Source organism: Castor canadensis, chromosome 6 (assembly GCF_047511655.1).
Source record: "Castor canadensis chromosome 6, mCasCan1.hap1v2, whole genome shotgun sequence".
In the NCBI taxonomy this organism is placed as follows: Eukaryota; Metazoa; Chordata; class Mammalia; order Rodentia; family Castoridae; genus Castor; species Castor canadensis.
In genome coordinates, this window is record NC_133391.1 from 177,137,330 (window position 1) to 177,154,920 (window position 17,591).

Genomic DNA, 17,591 nt, shown 5'->3' on the forward strand with positions numbered 1-17,591 from the left:
CTGCTACTTCTCTGCTTTTAAGATTGCCTCCATATCTGGACAAGGTAATGCATACCTGTAATTCCAGCACTGGGGAGGTTGAGGCAGGAGGATCGTGAGTTTAAGGCCAGCTTGTGCTTCATACTGAGCCCTTATCTTAAAAAAAAGTTACCTTCCATAAACCGTAGGCTGAGGCTAAAGCAAAATGAAAGAAAAAACTGTGACAAGGACACCATGAGATCAAAATGGTGTCTCTACCCCAGGAACAATGCTATGGTAGACCTGTCCACCCAACAATTTGCCTTATTCGAAATGAAGGGGGTAGAGGCTTCTGAGGATATCTCAAGTACATGGAGCCATTCTTGAGACACTAGAAGTAGATAAAGTGTGGCCCACAGGCTAACCCTGGTGGTACTATTTCTGTTTTTTGTGGTACTGGGGCCTCATGTTTGCTAGGCAGGCACTCTACCACTTGAGCCACATCACCAACTCTTTTTTTGCTTTGGTTATAGTTCAGATAGGGTCTCTCATTTTTGCCCTGGCCAGCCTGGAGTGTCATCCTCCTGCTTATGCTTCTGTCAGCCTGACAGTATGAACACAAGGATGAAGATGGGAGCAGCTGTGAGGATGTAGGAGGACAGGGAAGGGCATGTCTGTGAAGTGGGGAGCCGAGGGGCTGTGGGAGCCTACAATTCCTCCATCAGGCAGGGGTCCTGCTTAAAGCACTCACATCCAGAAGTTGAATGAACAGCAAGAGAGATGAGAAAGCACCTTGGACATAGCCTGAAGGCAGAGGAAGGCTCAGAGGCAAAAAAACAGATGAAGACCAGAGGAAGACTGCTACTTTTCTTTGTGGGCCCTCTGCAGCACTACCTCATTTTACACATACTACTTGAATGAACACTTTAAATATTAAAAATAATTTCCACAGGAGAAGAGATCAAGATGGCAGATGGCTGATAAGCCCTAGAGCTCTGAGCTCTCATAAATCTGAAAGAAGACTTCAGATTTGTGGTAGGAAGGATCAGGTAACCTGACTTTTCACCATGTAAGATACCACCAATACATAGGAGGTACAAATGACTGACCCTTTAATTAGCTTTTTATAGCACATAACAGCCCTGGAGGCCCAGGCACTGAGGCTGCTGGCTACTAAGCTGGACCACTGGAGAGCAGTTTCTCCTTTTTTTTTTTTCCTATCTTTTTGCCTGTCTCCAAAAAACAAAAACTCAACACAAAGAACTGCAGAATGAGTTCTGAAAGTACCTAGGCTATCCTGGACCCACCAAAATTCATGGATGCAGAACCTCTGACTGCCGCCTGCCTGCAACTGGGCTGCTGACCCCCAATACCACTGAGAGAAACTACAACCCTTCCTGCTGAGCAAGCTGCACCATGTGCTCTGGAGGAAACCATATATCTGGTACAGCTTGTACACCTCCTGGACAAAGTTGGTGGCCTAATAAATGAAGGGGAAATTCCAGCTCTGCCTGGTGGGAGTTGGATGGAGTGCTGGGCTGATCTGGCCTGTTTGGGGGAGGGTTGACCCAGCTGCAGCCTACGGAAAATAACAATACATTTGGCCAACTTGGAGAAATTGGTAGCAAGCTAAAACTAACAGCCTTCCCAGAGAAGAGTCTTTGACCAAAAAGCTCAATTCCAGCTCCCAGTCTTGCCCTGCGGTCAGAAGATGCTGACTCGTGGGACCGCTTTGGAGAAACAGCCTACTCAAACAACTGTCCCTGACTTTCCAGCCCCTCAAGAAGAGCCTGGGCATTAACACCATGAGTAGATGCCCCCCAAAACCTGTCTGAGAGAGGGGGCACCATCAATTGCCAAACAGTCCAGCATATGAACCTTAAGGAGGGACAGCAACCAGATTAGTAATTGGGGGGAACTACCAAACGCAGTCATTCAACTCAGAGGAAACCCACTCCTCTCCATAAGGAAGAACTTTGGACAATGAATATACATTTACACATATATATGAATACATTTTAATTCTTCCCTTCTATTCTTTTTGTTACCCATCTCCTTTTCCTATTTTGTTAAAATTTTAATTTTCTTAGCCCTCTTTGTTCACTTTCTTTTCTCTCCCCCAATTTATTTAGTGGTATAATCTTTTAATAAGTGTTTACATTTCTGGAACAAGTTATTCAATACAATATCCATGAAACAGCAAATAAAAGGAAGACAACTGAGACAGTCTCCTTACAAAACTCTTAAAAGCACTTTGCTCTGTTTATTCATGACATACACTTGTCACATACTTTTTTGCTCCCCAAGTTTTTTCTCTTTTCTTTCTTCCTTCCCTCTCCTTATCTTCTTCCCTTCCCCCATCCTTATCTCCTCCACACTAACCACTCACTGAGTAGTCTATTATATCAACTTTACAAAGTACCCCATCATTCCTATCCCTCTGCAATCCCTGACAGTCGCACCCTCCTCCACGATGACTGAACTACACCAAACACACATTAGACTTATCATCCCATGGCCTCCACACCTCAAACCCCTTTCCCACTTGCCTCAAGCCCTTGTCTCCTCTTCTATTGTCATCATTTTAATTACCTAAATATCAATTTCTATGAAAACAACTGTTATCTCCCCAGTACCTGCTGTTTATAGATAATATTGCCAAGGTCTTTATAAATTACGTAAATTACTGGTTCAGGATCGAATCCATGAATTTGTTATTGCTAAGTTATACCTAGAGGTCAGTGAACAGAAACATTACAACAACCTAGCTAACACTTAAGCTAGACAGAGCACAGAAATTAACTCAAAGGAAAGATAACGGGTGTTTAAAACCCCAAACTAACAAACAACACATGAGCAAATCTTAAAATAGAAACATGGGGAATAAAAGAAGGTAGGGGAATGACTTCTCAAAAGGTTAATGATCACACAATAGAGGATTTCGTGGACAGGAAGGGGACAGTTGCTGAGGTCAGAAGAATGATAATAAGAATGTTTAATGAGCTTAAAGAGAGTATATGAAAACAGTTCAATGAATGCCAGGAGAACATGGATAAAAATGTCAAGACACAGAAACAACTAAGTTAACTCAAAGAGGATTTCAACAAACTCTGAAGTGATGCCAAGAGAATTACAAAAAAAGAGATAAATGAAATAAATAAAGCAATACAAGATATGAGGGAGGAGCTCAACAAAGATGTGTAAAGTCTCCAAAAAAAAAAAAAGAAAGAAAGAAAGAAAGAAAGAAAGAGAAACCCTGGAAACAAAAAGTTCCATAAGTCAAATTAAAAAAATACGAATGAAAGCCATGAAAGCCACTCCAGCAGATTGCAACAGGTGGAAGACAAAATTTCACAGCTCGAAGGCAAAACAGATATTAAAGAAAAACAGAAGAATACTTAGAGAAAAGACTAAGAACTGTGAAAGGAATATGCAAGAACTCTGTGATTACATCAAAAGACCAAACCTACAAAAATTATGGGCATCGAAGAAAGAGAAGAGATGCAAGCCAATGGTATAGGAAATATATTCAACAGAATAATAGCAGAAAACGAAACAAATCTAGAGAAAGAGATACCCATTCAGGTACAGGAAGCCTCCACAACACCAAACAGACATGACCAAAATAGAACCTCTCCACAGCATATTATAGTTAAAACAATTAGCACAGAGAACAAGGAAAGAATATTGAAAGCTGTAAGAGAGAAATCACACGACATACAAAGACAAAGAGCAGACATCTCAATAGAAACCTTAAAAGCAAGAAGGACATGGAGTGAGGTATTTTGAGCACCGAAAGAAAACAATTTCAATCCTAGGATATTCCTACCCAGCAAAACTATCATTCAGAATTGAAAGAGGAATAAAAACCTTCCCTGATAAACAGAAACAAAAACAAAACATGATCACTGAACCAATACTCCAAAAGACTCTCAAAGGAATCCTGCACATAGCCAATGAAAATAAACAGCCATGAAAGGATGGGAATTATTAAATCTCAAGAGGAGAGCAGACAAGCAATTAGAGAGTAGCACAGAATTAATTGTACACACACAAACTCAACAACAAAAACAACTAAATGAATGGAATCACCACATACCTCTCAATATTAACACTGAATGTTAACAGTCTCAACTCCTCTATCAAAACACATCGATTGGCGAACTGGATTAAAAAGAGAGACCTGATAATTTGTCATTTATCAGAAACCTGCCTTACAGACAGAAACAAACATTGGCTTAGGGTGTAAGGGTGGAAAAAGATTAACCAAGCTAATGGCTCCCACCTATACAGGCAGGAGTAGCTAGACTTATATAAAATAAAGTAGACTTCAAACCTAAATTAGTCAGAAGAGATGAAGAAAGTCATTTCATACTAATAAAAGGAGCAATACATCAAGAGGAAATAACAATTGTTAACTTATATGCGCCTAATGTTGAAGCACCCAACTTCATTAAACAGACACTACTGAACTTAAAAACACAGACAGACCCCCCCCCCAGTACAGTGGTAGTGGGAGACTTCAATAATCCTCTATCACCAATACATAGGTCATCTAGACAAAAAATCAACAAAGAAACTTTAGAATTGAATGTCAGTATAGATCAAATGGACCTGACAGTCATCTCCAGAGTATATCATCCTGCAATGGCGCAATATACATTCTTCTCAGCAGCCCATGAAACTTTCTTCAAAATAGATATTTTAGGTTACAAAGCAAGTCTTAACAAATATAAGAAAACTGAAATATCCCCTGCATACTGTCTGACCACAACACAATAAAACTAGAACTCAACAACAAAAGAAACAGCAGTAAGTAGCCTTTCTATATATCAACAACGAACAAACCAAGAAAGAATAAAGGAAAACAATTTCATTTACAATAGCCTCAAAAAAATAAAATATCTAGGAACAAACTTAACAAAGGAAGCAAAAGACTTCTAAATGAAAACTATAAGCCACTGAAGAGAGAAATCGAAGAAGACTACAGAAGATGGAAAGATCTCCCATGTTCATGGATTGGCAGAATCAATATTGTGATAATGGCTATATTACCAAAAGCAATCTACATATTCAACGAAATCCCCATCAAAATGCTGATATTCATCACAGAAATTGAAAAATCAACCTTAAAGTTCATTTGGAAGCACAGAAGACCACCAGTAGCCAAGGCAATACTGAGCAAAAAAGAGTAACACTAGAGGTATCACAATACCCAACTTCAAACTATACTACAGCGCCATAACAATAAAAACAGTATGATACTGGCACAAAAACAGAATGAAGACCCATGGAACAGAACAGAAGACCCAGATATGAACCCACACAGCTATGCCCACCTGATTTTTGACAAAGGTGCCCAAAACATATGATGGAGAAAAGATAGCTTCTTCAACAAATGTTGCTAGGAAAACTGGATATCTGGATATCTTTCTGCATGCAGAAAACAGATACTAGATCCATGTCTTTCACCCTGTACAAGTATCAATTCAAAGTGGATTAATGACCTTAATATAAGACTGAAATTTTGAAGTTAGTACAGGAATACATTGGAATTAATAGGCATAGGCAATGACTTCCTACATAGAACTCAAATGGCTCAGCAACTAAGAGGAAGGACTGACGAATGGGACTACACGAAACTAAAAAGCTTCTGCACAACAAAAGAAATGGGAGAAAATCTTTGCCAGCTATATATTTGAAAAGGGATTAATAACCATAATATAGAAGGAGTTAAAAAAACTAAACTCCCCAAAAATCCAATGACCCAATGAAGAAATGGCCAAATGAACTGAACAGAGCTTCAAAGGAACAAATTCAAATGGCCAAAAAACTCATGAAGAAATGCTCAACATTCTTGGCCAGAAAGGGAATGCAAATTAAAACATTAAGATTCTACTTTACTCCTGTTAGAATGGCTATCATCAAGAACACAAACAATAACAAATATTGGTGAGGATGTAGGTGAAAAGGAATCCTCATACACTGTTGGTAGGAATGTAAATTAGTGAACTACTATAGAAAACATTATGGAGACTCCTCAAAAAACTGAAAATAGAACTGTATGATCCAGCAATACCACTCTTGGGAATATACCCAAAGGAATGTAAGTTAGGTTACAATAAAGACACTTGCACACTGATGTTTGCTGCAGTAAACCTATTGAAATCAGGTTTAGTCCCCATAAGAAGGGGACTAAGACAGAAAGGAGAAAAATAGAAGGGATGTACCAATTTGGGTTATAATACATACATACATGGAAATATCATAATGAAACACCTGTATAGCTATCTTAAACAAGCAAAAATGTATTTTTTTTCAAAAACAGAGAACAGGAAGGTAAAACAGGTCCTGTTTGAGGGTTGGTTGGCATCAGTGGGAAGGGGAGGATATAAGAAAAGGGTGTAGGAGGATGAATGTGGTAGAAATGTTATGTACTCATGTATGAAAATGGAAAAATGAGACCTGGTAAAACTATTCTAAGAATGGGGGTAGGAGGGATAAAGGAGAATGATGGAGTGGGTGAATTCAACTATGATATATTGTAAGCACTTTTGTAAATGTCCATGTACCCCCATTACAACAATCATAGGATAATGAGTGTATCACATGAATATGTATGAAGACAGCATAATGAAGCCGAGAAAATATGTTTAAGGAGGGAGAAGTAAGGGAACGTAGTGGAGGGTAAACTTGCTCAGAGTACACTGTACACTGTATGAAATTTTCACAACGCAACTCCCTTACACTGTTGATGATTCCTAAAAATAAAACAATTAAAAATGAAAAAGTCTGACAAATAAAGATTATACATACGCCAAAAAAAATTCCAGAGAATGTGGAAAACAGGGAGAGAGACCCTGTCCCACCATCTTCTTGAACGCCAGCCGGCGCTGGATGGGCACCTCTCCCATCCGCTCCTGCTTGTCTGTCTTTCAAGGGAAGTCGACACACAAACATCTACCCCTATGTTTGAACATCTGACAACAGGCATGTCTGAAAATCATCTCAGGTATCAGAACTACATCTGTCCATACCTTCCAGCTGTCAAAGTGGCCTCGAAAATCTCCTTTGAGTCCAGAGAGTCCTCTGAAGCAAAATACAGCTGGGAAGCCTTCCGTTCACTTTCTCTCACGGGACGATCATCTAGGGAAAAAATTCCAGAGAACCATGGAGGACAGTAGGGGGGCTTGGTGGCCTCCTTCCTCATGGGAGAAGTGTCAGGCCCTCACTCCGGAGCTTACTGAACAGGAAGGTTGCAACCCCTCATGACTGACCCAACCATGCCACCCTCTCATTATGTGGTCTGCACAGTTCAGAAATGCTGGGCTCTGGTGGCTAAGCTTAGTTTCCCAGCTATGCCAAGTACAGTGCAAAGGGGTCGGCCTGATCTGTCAAAGATCACTGCTTACAGGTTGCTTGGGGGCAGGCTGCTGCCCAAAGGAAAAGCAGTGCACTCACGAGGTAGACACACACACATCCTTAAATGTGTGCACCAGACTCTGGATGAGACTCTTGTCACACAGGTACACTAAGAAGTTTGCATGGCTGGTGGAGTGACTCAAGCAGTAAGAACACTGCTGAGTTCAAACCCCAGTGATGCCAAAAAAAAGAAGTTTGTATGGAGTAGACTCCTAAACATGCTGAGAAAGACTGGGACTATGAGTGTGCCCTTAAGGGATGCAGCCTCAGATCCCCAGGGCTGGACCACAAGACAGACAAGAAGTCCCACTGCCCCTGATGGGGACCTGGGCCCTCAGAAAACCTCTACAAATAACTCCCAGGACCTCCTTACACAAATACCTAAGGATGAGAAGGTCCCCAATCTTGGAATTCACCACGTTTTATCACAGAATTAATGTTGTGTATGTGGGTAAGGTCCTACACTACCTCCCGAAGAGCATTTACCTTATGGCGCACTGAAAATTACCATAAACTTATATCCAGCACCACTCCTCCCCAAGCCACACCCTCCCAGCAGCCTTCTCCCTGACCCCAGTGCTTCCTCTCATAGCCAATCCTCCTCCTGTGTACCCCTCCAGGGCGTTCAGCTTCCCTCCCACAACCACAACACCGTGTTCCTTGGTTCTGGTCAGGACAGACTCTCCTAGGGCACCTGAGAGTGAGTTGGGGAGGGATCTGAAGAAGATTCTTCCAATGACTTTGATTTCAATATTGTTCCTTTATTGTGTCTAGAAATAACTTTTGCATGTGGTAAGACTCTTATATTCCTTCTCTACATAAACACTGTTAAGATTCTGAATCTAAAACTTCTATGGCAACGGGATCTCAAAAGTACCCATGGTTGTAATGCTTCTAAAAAGAGTCAAGCTCAACTGTTTATAAGTTACTCAGTTAAACGTCAAGTGAAAGTTACAATGCAAGCACTTTTTCCTCCCAAGCTTCTTCAAATTAAATGTGGAAATTCCAAGTAGGTTTGAACTAAACAGTGTATTCTAGGCACACAGCCCACCTGCTCCCAAGCCCAACACATGTGGCCTAACAATGCAGCTATACTCTCAGAAGACCAACACCAAAAACACACACATGTCAGAACTGAGTTGCAGGACATGGGGTCTATAGTCACTGGCCAGCCTTTGGGTGTGTCCATGGCCCAGCAGCAGCAACATCAGTGTCTGTGCTCATGGTGTGCCGGAGCTGAAGCTCACCAGGCACCACAGGGTAAGCACACAGGAGGCAGATACTCCGAGTCCTTCAGCTCTCACTCAACAGTGTCTCCACCTTGGGCTAAGGACACATGGCTATTACTGCAGAGGTGACAGGCCACCAGCCACCAATCAGCCCGTAGTGCCCAAGAGATGAGCTCCTGCAAAAGTGAAAGCTATGGGCTAGGGAGACCAGTCAGAGCTAGGGGTTATTCTTCAGTTCCTCAAGTCTCCTGCAGAGGGCTTCAGAAAACAGTTCCGACTGAGTTATTGAACAGGCAGATTTGTGGCCATGTGCTGACGGTGGCACTTCTAACAGAGAACTGTTTATAAGGACTTTAGTGCACATCACTAATCTACACCATCATACAAAGGGACCAAAACAAAAGGGATGTGTGCACTTCATGCTGACAGACAGCTCCTGCAGCATCTCCAGAAACATCTCTAAGCTGTAGAGCACAGTTAAAATGCCAGAACTCCATTTCACACAGACTCGCCTCGAGGTCAAGACATCCCGGTCCTTGCTGCAACAACATGCCAGCCCACGTGGCCTAGACTAGCTCCAGCTCGGGTCCCCTCACTGAAGCACTCTATCACTCTATCATTACAGGACAGGGCTGACACCATGCCCGTTCCCTGGTGCTCGGTGAAGTGGGTGTGCCGACTGCTGATGTCTGCCCTGTGTTCATGTCAGGGGAATAAAGCCAGGGCTGACCCTCAGCCCACACAGCCCATGCACAGGGGCCAGACAAACTTGCATGTACTCAAGAGACATCAGCTGTTGTTAAAATTGACATTTAGATCTCAATTTTCCAAAGGAACTTGAATGGCATCTATGTTCTTAGACAGCACATTATTCAGGACATCTGCTGTGAGGGAAAAGTAGACTGTCCTTTGTTGATTCTTTTATTTTTGATGACCTTCTGGATTCAGAAGAACAACCACTGTGTGTGGGAGGTCAGATTTCAATAACAACAAAAGTGTCAGGGAAACTTATGAGCCCCTAGTCCTGACAGGGATGTCCTGAGAGCTTTCAGATATTAACTCAGGGATTGTAAACTCAGCATTCTATCACCTATATCACACAGCAGGACTGAGGGTAAGACCCCCTGAAACCCTCCCCTTCTCCCAGTCTCTTGGTCCATGTGCCCTCGGCTGAGGTCTAGCTCTCTCCTGGGAAGCATGGCCCAGGCAGCATTCACAGAGCCAGTACCACAGAACTAACAGCAAAAATACCACCTGAGTTGGTGGATAGGGAGGTGCTCTGTGGCTGTCCTGACCAAGGGACTCTCCCTAGTGCATGTGAGGGCTGGAGATGCTCTGTACAAGAGACTGAGAAACCCATATCTTTTAGGAACATGAGACTGTAAAGCCAATGGTTGCCACACTTTGTCCCTTCTGATCCTCAGCACCTGAGGGACACAATGAACTGCTCGCCTGTGTCCTTCCAGGTGGATGCAAAACTAGGGAGAATCCAACTCTGTAGCTGATCCCAACATGATACCCGAGAGCCAGGCAAGGAAACAAGGCAGGGTAAGTTCAGGAACATGCCCACATCAAATATCTGGAAGGTGGAGTCCTCTGTGCCAAAACAGGACACAGCAGCCTGGCCCAGGACAGTGGTCTTATGTCCATTTCCCAGGGACCTCTCACAAGACCCACTCTATGAAGATAAAGGACCCCAAACTGTGTATCTGCAGAGACTCAGACCAGCAGTACAGAATCCAGAGCACAGCCTACCCAGCTGTCGAAGCTTGGGGAGCATGTGCACGACAAATAGGCGGTAGTCAGACTCATTCTTCACGACAGGGTTCAGCCGGAAGTCCACTTCCTGGAGTTCAGTTAAGGAGTGGAGCCGAAAGACCTCTGCTAACGAGGGAATACAGTTGTAGTAGAGATTAAGACTCTCCAGGGAACTCAGGTATTGAATGCCCTGTTAACAGGAAAAGATCTGGATCAATTCACACTGCAAAATAAAACATTAGGGCTGATCAACCAACAAAACACACTTGTAATGAATGCATGCTGATACCAGAAACAGCATAAAAATAGAGGGTGCTCTCCACTGGGGCGTGACCCTATTGAGATTCTGAATGCGAGTCTGCCATTCCTAATGGTACTAAGTGAACCTACTTTCTCCTGAGTGCCCAATATTCATCAAGCTGGTAATTCACACAATTTCACTTACTCTGTACGCAGCCTGACAGGGTCAGAACTGTGAGTGATCTCACTGCACAGGTCAGGAGACTGATAGTTGGAAGGGTGAGAGAGGAGCCAGCCCTGGGTACAGCCTAGGTTGGAGCCCGCATCTAACTAAGCCAGACCTGAAGCCATGTCATGTGTGGTCTGACCTGGAACCATGACCCCAAGCAGTGACATCCTGAGTTTCTATCAAGACAAGACTCACTCACTGAAATCTGGGTGAAACACTGTCACAAGCAAGGTTTACATACCTTCCCACTTGTATCACCTCAGTGACTTTTTGGTTTTTTTTGGTGGTACTATGGTGTGAACTCAGGGTCTTGCACTTGCTAGGCAGGTGCTCTGCCACTTGAGCCACACCTCCAGCCCACCTTGGTGACTTATTCCCTTATTATGACTATGCACCTGCTCATTGGCTTCACTGCAAAAAGCCCTGAGCTCATACACTACCATTTATAGTCGGGGCCTTAAGTGGATATGAAGCACACAAAGAAGGAAAACACAGCTGATAAGGGATGGGAGGGATGGGCACACACACTTTAGTCTTTGGGATCTTGTTTCATTCCCTTTAGAGATAAACCATCTTCTTCAGAAAGCTATGATTTTGGTTTTCAAAAAGGCTTGAAGACATTAAGTGATGCATATGAAATATACCCTACAGAAAGCACCAGTAACAACACTTACAATCACTTTAAGTGTACAGTTTATAAGAGTTACATGCAGCTTCAAAACACACCGCACTTTTTGCTACAAACATACTTCCCACTGATACTGATAATTATACATTTTCTTTTAACAAACAAACAAACCTAAAACTCACCTCGAGACTGACCAGTGAGTTGCGAGAGAGATCTAAGGACTTCAGACCTGTCAGACGCATCAGGGAGTTCCCGAGGTGAGTAATCTTCTCTTGATAAGTTCCAGGAACAGATAATGATCGAAGCTCAGCTAAGAATACAAAATTGTAAAGATTTAAATCCTTTTTTTTTAACTGAAAATAAATATTATAATAGAAGTGTTTAGAGGTATAGCAGATACTGATGAAGACTGCTTGATAAACTGTAGTCAGGCTCTTGGACCCACTTCTAGGTTCATCTGTGTGCTTCCCTGTAAAATCCAGTGCTAGCAAAGAACCCTGCTAAGTCACTTCACCTACAACCACCTTGATACCTCACCAGGTCCCTAGAACTCCATCTTCCTCGGGTGAGGCCTGAGGCCTGTCTTCAGCAAGAATTCCTCTGATCCCTCATGTTTCTGTTCCTTAGCTATAAATGCCTACTGGCTCACACTGCCTTGGGAATTGAATCCAATTTCTCCCTCAAAATCCTATTGCAGTGGTTCCTGTATCTATCCTGATGGTCCTCAGTAGTCTTCCTTACTGTTCTTGATTGTTTTTTGAGAGAGGGTCTCACTATGTATCCCAGGCTGGCCTTGGATGCAGCACTCAGTCTCGTGAGTGCTGAGATTACAGGCTCAGGGCTGTCACACCAGGCCAGGCCTTACTGTTCTTTAACAAGTGACACTGAATAATTTCTCTCTAATACACATACACATAGAAAAACTGAAAGAAAGGCATAACATATTAATGCATTTATCCCACTGTGGAATAAATCCCTTTATTTTTCTCCTTCTGCATTTCTGTATTTTCCAAGTGTTTTTGTAGTGAGACATAGTAACCATATAATCTTTAAAAGAAAAGGTAACTTAGAAAATACAACTCGCTTAAAGTTTAATTGCCAACATTAAAGAGTAAGGACTGCATTCAAAGTTTTAGCTTATGCTTTCTCTGAAATGTCTCTTAGCTCATCCCTTCTTCCCACTGTGGCTTCTTCCTCAAACCCCCTCTTCTTCCCAGGAGCACTCCCCCCACTGACTCTGCTTCCACTCCTGAGTACTTGGCTCCAGCCCCTTGTGACCTCCAGGAAGGGGGTCACAACTGAAACCACCAGTCCCTTACTTCTGGGCAGACTCCGAATGCTCAGCAGATCTGTTTGCCTTTGCAAGACAGACACAGTATTCAGTTGTTATCTAAACACCACCACAAAAATAAGTTTCTGTAATCAAAGACAGAGTGGCTTAACCACTTTCCCAAGAAAACTTATGTTTTAAAATAAGTTTTCATTGAGTTTAAAATGTGGTTTGAGGTCAGATGTGGTACACACCTATAAATCCAGCACTTGGAAGGCTGAGGCAGGAGGACTGAGTTCAATGTCAACCTGGGCTACATAAGACCCTGCCTCAAAAATCAAGAAAAATGTGGTTTGAGGACTTCTAGTTCCTGAGAAGACTCGTGGATGCATTTCAACATATTCCTCCCAATATATCAGAGCCATACACACTGGACAAAAACGTAGTAGGTAAGCACTGGATTACTCTGAAAGGGAGGGACAGAGACCAACTACCCAGGCACCTCAGGGCTCAAAATGACTGAGCAGTGAAAACCTGGGTGGGTTCTGGGGTGTCTGTGTACGCACACATCTCCTATGTCCCAAACTAAGTGCCACAAACGCTACACTCCAGAAATACCAATGACAGCCAAGTCATTCCCTATGGTCAGAGGCCAGCAGGGCCTGGTGGAGAGACTCCCTTACATCAGCCCTATTCCAGCCAGGTACTGAGAAAAGAATGTGCTTGTGAGTGGACACTGACTTCTGTCCTGGCACAGCAAGGTGAGCTGTTCACCCTCCCAAGACAGGAGCCCAGCTGCCATCTCAGCAAGAAAATTATGCCAAGCAGGCACTAGCACAGAATGAAGATGTGAACAGGAAGCAGGGTCTTATAACACAACACCCAAAATGTCCCAGGAATGAAGTAAGAATAATACAACAGGTAAGTATGGGTAAATAGGTCCCCACCTAAGTCACTTAAAATGTTAGGTGGTTATAAAAAAAATAATAATAATTGTTACCACTAATGTGGTTCTCAAGTTATATAGAGGAATAGTCAAGATGACTACATTGTAACAGTGGAGTGGGCAAGTAGGTCAGCTGACCTGAGGGGCCATCGCACTGATTTAGATCCCTTGCCTTGGCCTCTTAGTCACCACAACCAAGGCCAGTCAGTTGCAGAGGATCAACAACTGCAGGCTGAGAAGTGGGCTGCCAAGATGCCCAAGGCCCACAGGCCAACAAACCAGAGGATGAAGCAGGCCAAGGCAGCTCAGGCTAAAATGGAACAGTACCTTGCAGAAGGAAGAAGAGTTCAAAGCCAAGGAAGCTGCAGCCAGAAGCCCACAGCCTGCAGCACTGAGGTGGAAAGAGCAACCCAGTTGATGACCACCCTCCAGACCCACTTTCTGCATAACAGGGATGAAGTCTTGGATAACCTTCGTGTGTGACATCTGGTCAGAAATCCATGACCACCACCACATAAATGAACAGGCAAGTGGTGTGGTGTGGAGGATGACTCATGGAATATGGAGTATTAGCAAAGCTCTGGTTCTGTTGTCATGAAAGGCATCAGTTTCCTTATGCTACAGCAGGGTCCTTCACTCACTGCAGAATAGCAAAGCTAGTCTTTGTGCAAACTTTAGGACTTACTCAAAAGTGTCACATTTTTACTTCCTATTTCTTCATGTAATGGGTCCATACTGTGTTTTCCTATGCCTTTTGGCTTAAGTAACATATATCAGTGTTGACTTTTTCTTTCTTGGATCTTATAGGAAAAAAAGCTAATTCATTAAGCTAATTCATAAGTAAAAACAAAAAAGATTAAATAATTTTTTTCCTTTATATGTTCTTAAAGGTCAGTGGCTTTATCTATGAAAAAGCAGTAAACATTAAAAATATTTAATTTTTTAAAATAAAAGAAAAAATTAATATTTTGATTTTTTAATTTAAAAGTTAAAACAAAACTAAAATCAAATTAAAAATGTTAAATTATAAAAATATAAAAATAAGCTAAATTAAAAAAATAAAAAGTTTAAAAAAGAAAAAAACTATAGTAAATAGATATTTATAACTTGTACAAAGCAACAGCAGTCTTAAAGTGGTCCATTCTGGCAAGGGTTAGAACAATGAACAACTAGTACACTTGTTTGGGCTGTTGTTAGTTAACTTAATCAAAATTGCTAGATGATATAGGACTCAAGACCTTACTACATGTTATTTGGTGCACTGATAATCATTTAAAAGTAAAGACTTTGTTATGCAAAAAAATCAAATTAAAAAATAAATTATAAAAGGCGGGGACAGAGATTTAAATGGCAGAAAAGGCTCTATATTTCACTTGTAAGTGGTAAAATGTCCACACTAGCAAACTTTTTAATTATACGTTTTTATTGTAACATGAACAGTAACCACTAAGAAAAATCACACAGAGAGACTGAAATATAACAGTAAGTTATATTTCAAAAACATTCAAACTTTGGGAAGGCAGGAAAAGAGAAACAGAAGGAAAATAGCACATCTAAGTTCTGCTACATTAATTACAGTAAACATAAATGTTCTAAAAGTACTACTAAAAGATAAAAATAATGAACTAAGAAAGACACTTAAAAATAATGAGTAAGCAGGCTTAAAATAAAAGAAGGTAGCTACACTACTGTCAAATAAAGTACAGGTCTCAACCCAGAAAATAACTAAGGACAAAGGGAAACAAGACATATACTAAAGAAGCCACCAACAAGAAACAAACATCCTAAATATGTAATACACCAGTTAACAGAGCTTCAAAGCACATGAAAAGAGAAACAGACAGTTAGGAGTTTCCAAGCCCTTCTCTCAGTTGTCAACAGAATCACTAGACAGAAAACCCTACTGGCGGAACAGAAGGCCATCAGCCAGTACGATCTACCGCATCTCCTTAACCCTCCACTCAGCAAAACACATTCTCTGCAAGGGCACTTGGAACATTCCCCAGTATAGATGAGACCCTGGGTCATTAAACGACCAGCCACCAACTTAAAAGAATTAATATCACAGAGTTATGTTCTATTGCCATAATGGAATCACACTAGAATCAACGACAGAAAAATAACAGGAAAGTTTCCTAATACACGAGCATGTAAAAACAACTAAATAATCCATAGGTCAAAGAAGTCCAAAGGGAAATCTTAAAAACATACTGAACTGAATGAAAATCAAACTGTGGCATCAACAAAAGTTGTGGATGCAGCTCAAGCAGAGCTTAGAGAGAGATTTACAGCACTAAAATATTAAAATTAGAAAATGGGAACCTTTAAACTCAATACTCTGTTTCTGCCTCTAGAATCTAGACAGGGAGAAAAATTAATGCAAAGTCAGGAAAAAAGCAAACAACGAGCAGAAATCAGTGAAATGTGAAACCAGGAAAACATTGAAGAAAAGCAAATTAACCCAAAAGTGGGCTCTCTGAAACGATCGGTAACAATCACAAACCTCCAGCGACTTCTTAACAGTGTCACCCATGAAAGAGAGGCCGTCCCTACAACAGACATCAATAAGTCAGTTAAGGAATGTCAGACACAGACATGTGACAATGAAGATAAAATGCATCAATTTAGCAAAAGCCTAGGACAACCGAAACCCACTAACGATGAAACTGATGAACACGGACGCGAATTTGTAATTTAACAGGCTCAAAACAAATTTCCAGGCCCGCATGGTTTTGCTGAAAAATTCCATGAAACATGCAAATAAGTAGCACAAACTGCGCACAAGCTCTTAGGAAAAACAGAAGGGGTTCTGACGACCAAACAATACAGAAATAGCGACCTCGGTCCCCCGGAGCACAGATACGAATTCTCAGCAAAATACGAGCAGGTGAATCCAGGGAGCTGGAGCTGTGTGGGGGTGCGCGGCCCGCTCAGCGTGGACTCAGTGGGGACCCCGTACGGCAAACCCACCGCGCGGGTTAATTGACAGCCGCCTCTTGGCCCCGCCCCCTTCTCGCCGACCACCTACGCTCCGCCCCCTTCTCGCCGACCACCTACGCTCCACCTCACACCCGCCAGGGCGGGCCAATTGACACCTGGCGCGGCCCCCCGTCCCGGGCCCGGCCCCCCACGCCGGCCCCGGCCCCGGCCCCGGCCCGGGCCCCGGGCCCCGCCGCCCCCCGTCGGCCCGCAACCGTTTGGGGCCGGGAGGCGTCGGCACTGAGGCGGAAGCGTCAGGTGGTCGTCGTGGCGCCTCAGGGAAGCCCGAACCCCGCTCGTTCTCTCGCCGCGCACCCAGGTCACGGTGGGGACCAAGGCCGCTGCGCTCCCGGACCATATCCTCGGAGAGCACCAGCCTCGGACCTGGCGCCATGCTTTCAAACGCACGCCACGCCACGCCTGCGCAGTAGGGTGGCCCGGGAGGGGCGGGGCCAACTCCAGGCGGGGCGGGGCCTTGTGGGCGTGGTCAGAGCCCCGTTGGCGGGGCCTGCGCGCTCACTTGCTCTCAGGCCGGGTTCTGCGCGTGATGCCGTGCACTCCAGCAATAACCCGAGTGAGCGCGATGGGGTTGCGCTACAGGTTCCTCTGGGAACCCGGTCGTCCTGACACCCTCCCCTCGGGTCCCCCGTTTCCGCATCGCTCCCCATCCACCCGGGCTGCCTTCCCACCCTCTGCGCACTTGCCCCAGTCTTGCCAGCGTCCGAGGGCGGGTAACTCGGGTTCTGCCCCCAACCCCGGGAGGCGGAGGTCTGAGCTATCTCCCGCTGCCCCCCGTCTGTGCCCGTCCTTGGGAGCCCTCCAGAGAGGCTCCCACAACCCCAGCCTGGACCTGGACCCGGAGCCTACCCCAACCTGCAGGGTCAGTCATCTCCAAGAGACCAGGTTACCAGAGGGGAGCGGAGCAGGGAGAG

At 43.5% G+C, this 17,591-nt stretch overlaps 1 protein-coding gene across 6 annotated transcripts in view; it reads right to left on the bottom strand.

The window, feature by feature from the left end:
* The window catches only part of Cep72 (centrosomal protein 72), a 37,006-nt gene extending 19,921 nt beyond the window's left edge, over positions 1–17,085 (bottom strand). For 2 of the 6 annotated variants that reach the window (XM_074077785.1, XM_074077784.1), the window contains exons 1-4: positions 16,975–17,085; positions 11,647–11,774; positions 10,365–10,557; positions 6,996–7,104 (exon numbers count right to left, since the gene is read on the bottom strand). In XM_074077785.1, coding sequence (XP_073933886.1) covers positions 6,996–7,104; positions 10,365–10,557; positions 11,647–11,774; positions 16,975–17,053 — 509 coding nt within the window. In that variant the 5' untranslated portion in view covers positions 17,054–17,085. The other 4 variants (XM_074077787.1, XM_074077788.1, XM_074077789.1 and 1 more) reach the window with 4 other exon arrangements.
* Positions 17,086–17,591: the final 506 nt, after the last annotated feature.